The following is a 6,000-nucleotide window of genomic DNA, read 5'->3' on the forward strand; positions in this document are numbered from 1 at the left end:
GATATCCAACAACTCACCCACTGGGTTACATACAATGGTAAAATGATTTTTGGTTAGCAGCTATAAAGTCTTTTTTGTGAAAACTTAACAAAAAACAATCTTAAGATCCTTAAAACATTTATTTTCACAATTCAAAATATTCTAAACTATGAAATTTATATAAAGAGCTTGGCAAACTAAGAATCTCACCTGAATGAAACTGCAACACTGTACGGTTCACCTCCAGGTCGTACAAGGAATGCCCCATCTTCAGCTATTCTCCCCAAGTAATCTTCTGCTTCTTGTCGAGTTAGATTTGCATGGTACCATTCCATTCGCTCATGACTATTAGGCTGTGGAACAGCTGACCCAAGTGTAACTGAGACACCCTGAAATATAGTAAAAGAAGAGAATTATGAACACTGCATATCCAGCAGATCTGAAAATTTCAATCACCCCTAAAAATTGCAGCTGAGTGGTGGAGCATTGGATTTGATAAAACTCAGATTATCACATGAATTATATAATTCCCATCGTAATCATTATGGCAGGCAATCCTGACAGAGTGCCAAAAGTCCTACAACCATAAACTTGCACAACCCAGGTACAAAAGATATTTGTGCCCATGAGATATCACTACTTCTCAAGTCCAAACAATATTAGGGTGGTTGATGAGACACCATAGCTCCAACTATTGGCTTTAATAATGAAATCCAATCCCAGCAATGGGGTGGTTGGACAGCAAATAGAAAGAAAGCTGAATATCTGTAATATGTTGAATAATGAGATTCCCACAGTTTTAGAGACCTATCGCCTGTCACACAGAATCAACAAAGAAAATAATGTATTGTGAAGCGATGTACGTAACTTCCAGGGTATTCCCTAATTGTGAGGATTAAAATCTGAGAGAGCTACAACTTAATAGTCATAAAAATGCAAAGAAATCCTCTTCAACACAAAAAGAGGCTTCTAGTGATGCGATGAAGTACTTATTCATTATCCCAAACGGGAAAACTCACCCAATTTCCTTAGTAAAGGTAACTGGTAGAATATCTGCAAGACTTGGCAAAATATGCTGTTACAACCAAGTTGGAAAACCTCAATGCATGAAAAATAAGGAGATTCTGGATTTGTAAAAGACAAAATATTGCTGCTTCATAAGGGCCCTCCAAGTTGGAAGGACTCTAGACTAGCCCATAATGATCTAGTAACTTTGAAAACCACTTCTACCATTGCCAAAAAAATGTGATGAAGGTCATCTGTAAATTTATCAAATGCTTATAATTGCCTATCTTGAAAGTTCAGATACCAAATGTATACTTTAAATAACATCCTACTTCAAATATACCTAAAATTACTGACCTACTACTGTATTAATCTTTGAAGTTATATTATTAATATAATTTCAAAGTCATCTTAAACATTTTACCATTAAAAATATATACCTACAGTCAATAAGAGAGAGAGAGAGAGAGAGAGAGAGAGAGAGAGAGAGAGAGAGAGAGAGAGAGAGAGAGAGAGACCATTGAATGGCAATATCATATATCTGACCATGAAGAGTGAAATTATAAATTATTTCTGAGACAAAGAGAATATTAATGGGGAGAGAGAGAGAGAGAGAGAGAGAGAGAGAGAGAGAGAGAGAGAGAGAGAGAGAGAGAGAGAGAGAGAGAGAGAAAGAGAGAGAGAGAGAGAGAGAGAGAGAGAGAGAATAACTCCTAGACTCCGACTCCTTCCCCTCTGCCAATTTAATTTGTATATCAAACTGTCATTTACTCCCCCGCCCACCTTCCTCCAAGTGGATAAAAAGACTGGGAATTGTTATTTTTTAATTTAATTTATATTATCAATATTTGAAAATTAGTTATAAGGTAAATCATTTATTCATACTACAAAACAAATAAACATACGTAAGTAGAGAGAGAGAGAGAGAGAGAGAGAGAGAGAGAGAGAGAGAGAGAGAGAGAGAGAGAGAGAGAGAGAGAGAGAGAGAGTTATTGTTTAATCTCATTAAACTTAATAGTTTGAAAACTAGTAATGTATATTATAATTTTACCATAAAATGTAGTAATGACCTTAAAGATATACTTATACATACACTTCCAGCCCAAACAGAGGGCGTGAGTTACTACTATGACATATGTATCTGTTTGGTGGCAAAAGAGAGAGAGAGAGATTAGAGAGAGAGGAGAGAAGAGAGAGAGAGAGTGGAGAGAGAGAGGAGAGAAATTAGGGAAGTGAGAGAGATTGAGAGAGAGAGAGAGAGAGAGGAGAGAGAGAGAATTATTGTAGTTTCTGTAAAATACTTTCACATATGATTTTTGTAATTACAGATTAGTTATTATATTATTATTATTATTATTATTATTATTATTATTATTATTATTATTATTACAGTACTATTATTATTATTATTATTATTATTATTATTATTAGATTATTATTATTATTATTATTATTATTATTATTATTATCATCATCATTTGAATATATTAATAACCATATTATGCATGTGTGTACCATAAAGAATTCTCGCATCTCAGTGAGAGAGAAGCAGAGAGCAGAAGAGAGAGAGAGAGAGAGAGAGAGAGAGAGAGAAGAGAGAGGAGAGAGAGAGAGAAAATATTGTAGTATTTCTGTAAAAATACTTTCAAACATACTATGCATAAAGTTTGTACCATAAAAATCTCTCATCTCAGGAGAGAGAGAGAGAGAGAGAGAGAGAGAGAGAGAGAGAGAGAGAGAGAGAGAGAGAGAGACTATTGCTTGCAAACATTTTGAAACTGATGCCATTTGTTGATGGCCTTATAAGTATTATAATTCTCCCTCTGTTGAAGGGGTGAACATATTGGAATGCTTATTTTTTCATGCTTAGGGCACCGAGGTGAAAATGCAAATATCCATATCTAACTCAATTAACCCTCTTACGCCGAAGCGGTAAAAAGCAAATTGTCTCCTGTGTGCCGGAGGTGTTTCAGAGTGGGCGCGGAAGCGGAAAAATATTTTTTTCAAAAAATCACAGCGCGCTTAGTTTTCAAGATTAATAATAGTTCATTTTTGGCTCCTTTTTTTGTCATTGGCTGAAATTTAGTATGCAACCATCAGAAAATGAAAAAATTTATAATTATCATATATAAATAATGCAATATATGATAGCGCAAAAACGAAATTTCATATATAATTGTATTCAAATCGCGCTGTGCGCAAAACAGTTAAAGGTAACAAGTTACTTTTTTTTCGTTGTAATGTACACTAAATTCCGATCATTTTGGTATGTAACACATTGTAAAACGATAAAAGCAACACAGAGAAAATATTATCACAAAATAATGCATAAATTCGTAACGTGCAGACGTAAACAAATATTTTTTTTTAAAATTCACCATAAATCTAAATATTGTCTTAGAGACTTCCAATTTCTTTCAAAATGAAGACAAATGATTGAATATTACTATACTGTAAGAGTATTAGCTTACAATTGCAGTTTTCGACCATATCTGACGAGTTAAAGTTGACCGAATGTCGAATTTTTTTATATATATATTTTTTATATGCAATTATTTCGAAAATAAGAAAAGCTACAACCTTCAAAAATTTTTCGTTTTATTCTACATGAAATTGCGCACATTTTAATATATAAAAACTCTATGAAATGCCTAATATGAAATGGAGCAAATATTCCGAGAATGGGACGTACGCAAATATTCCGAGATTTCGGAGATTTGTGGCGGCAGAATCCGCGCACGGAGGGAAGGAAAGATTTTTTTTAAATTCACCATAAATCTAAATATTTTTGCTAGAGACTTCGAATTTGTTTCAAGATGAAGATAAATGACTGAATATTACTAGACTGTACGAGTTTTAGCTTACAACTGCGTTTTTTCGGGACCATTTAGGTAGAGTCAAAGTTGACCGAACGTGGTTTTTTTTTTTTCTATTTATCGTGATTTATATGCAAATATTTCGAAAATGAGAAAAGCTACAACCTTCAATCATTTTTTGTTGTATTCTACATGAAATGCGCACATTCATATATAAAACTTTATGTAACGGCTTAATTTAAAATGGTGCAAACATTACCACATTGGCACGTATGATTTTTTTCGGAAGAGTTACCGCGCGGACGTAAGAAAATGTTATTTTTTTCATAAATTCACCATAAATCGAAATATTGTGCTAGAGACTTCCAATTTGTTGCAAAATGAAGGTAAATGCTTGAATATTACTAGAATATAAGCGTTTTTAGCTTACAATTTGCGTTTTTCGACCATTTTGGTAGTCAAAGTTGACCGAAATAGGTTGAAATTTTGGCAATTATCGTTATTTATATGAAAATATCTCAAAACTGATAAATCTACAACCATGGGTTTTTTTTTGTTAGTTGTATTGTGCATGAAATTGCACACATTTCCATATATAAAACTTTATATAACGGCTAATTTTAAAATGGTGCAAACATTACCACAATGCATGTATGATTTTTTTCGGAAGAGTTTACCGCGCGGACGTAAGGAAAAAGGTTTTTTCATAAAGTTCACCATAAATCAAATACTGTGCTAGAGACTTCCAATTAGTTGCAAAATTAAGGTAAATGATTGAATATTACTATAATATAAGAGTTTTAGCTTACAATTGCGTTTTTCGACCATTTTGGTAGAGTCAAAGTTGACCAAATGGTGAAATTTTGGCAATTATTGTTATTTATATGAAAATATCTCAAAACTGATAAAAGCTACAATCATGAGTATTTTATTGTGTATTCTACATAAAAAATGCACACATTTTCATATATAATACATCATGTAACGGCTAATTTACAATGGTATAAAATATGTCAAAGTGACGAAATAATTTCCGAGATGTGTCACAGATACTTTTTAGTGCGGCAAGAAGAAATTCGCGCTTGCGCGCCTGCGTACGATTGTAAACAAAACAACACCTTGATCCTGAACTCCCAGCATCCCACAAGGCGCGTGATTCAAAAGTTTTAGGCTGGTAGGCCAATAAGTATTTTTCCGCGAATCTAAAAAAAAACTTTTGTAAGTCGACGTAAAATACGTTCCTTTAGTCGGCACACGGGAAGACAAAAAATGTCGACGTAAAATACGTCCAGTCGGCGTAAGAGGGTTAATGAATTATCTGAATGGAATTTGGCAAACAATTTTCAATTAACTTTTTATATAAAATGCTCAAAAATCTCTTTATAATTAACAATCAAAAATATACTGTATCACCGATTTGTTTCAAAATACAAGTATTTAATTTTTCTTCCTTCTCACTCGTTTATCCATCTTCTGTTTTAACAGTACTCTTTTATTGAGGGGAGATAAATAGTTGTGATTATGTAAGTCTGGAACTTAATATATTGAATTAATAGGCACTCTTATCATAATTTTTAAAAACAAACTTTATCCTTTTAAATGGAGAAATTTATTAGAGAGAGAGAGAGAGAGAGAGAGAGAGAGAGAGAGAGAGAGAGAGAGAGAGAGAGAGAGGATACTGGTTTGTTTGCATTGATATACAAATAATTTTTTTTCTTCAGGAAAGAATATGGATAAATGGATAAGAGAGAGAGAGAGAGAGAGAGAGAGAGAGAGAGAGAGAGAGAGAGAGAGAGATACTGGTTTGTTGCACTGATATAGTGAATATTTTTTTCTTCTGGAAAGAATATGGATAATTAGAAAGCACAAAGATTCATCAAATGATTCAGAGGGAGGTCCAAGCAGGTCCACCAGAAAAAAAAAAAAAAAAGGGTAGAGAAAAAAGTGAAACGGAAAATAAATCCTGAATGGGAACAAGAGTTTTTGGTAGCTGACAAGGGAGATAAACCCTTTTGTTTACTATGCAACAAATTTCTTACTGTAGGGAGGAGATATAATATCAAAAGACATTATGATACCATTCACAGTGCACATAAAGATAAATATCCCCTTAATTCTGAGAAGAGAAAACATGAATTGGAAAAGTTAAAAGTCGATACAAATATGCAAAGAGATGATCTCATGTTTTTGTGTGAAGATG

The 6,000-nt window shown here is 33.2% G+C and overlaps 1 protein-coding gene across 1 annotated transcript in view; it reads right to left on the bottom strand.

Annotated features, from left to right (window-relative positions):
• Positions 1 to 6,000, bottom strand: part of LOC135220808 (1-phosphatidylinositol 4,5-bisphosphate phosphodiesterase gamma-1-like) — a 511,068-nt gene that overhangs the window by 198,125 nt on the left and 306,943 nt on the right. The window contains exon 15 of the mRNA XM_064258319.1: positions 190 to 368. Coding sequence (XP_064114389.1) covers positions 190 to 368 — 179 coding nt within the window. The remainder of the gene's footprint in view (positions 1 to 189; positions 369 to 6,000) is intronic.

This window comes from Macrobrachium nipponense, chromosome 2, assembly GCF_015104395.2.
Source record: "Macrobrachium nipponense isolate FS-2020 chromosome 2, ASM1510439v2, whole genome shotgun sequence".
Lineage (NCBI taxonomy): Eukaryota > Metazoa > Arthropoda > Malacostraca > Decapoda > Palaemonidae > Macrobrachium > Macrobrachium nipponense.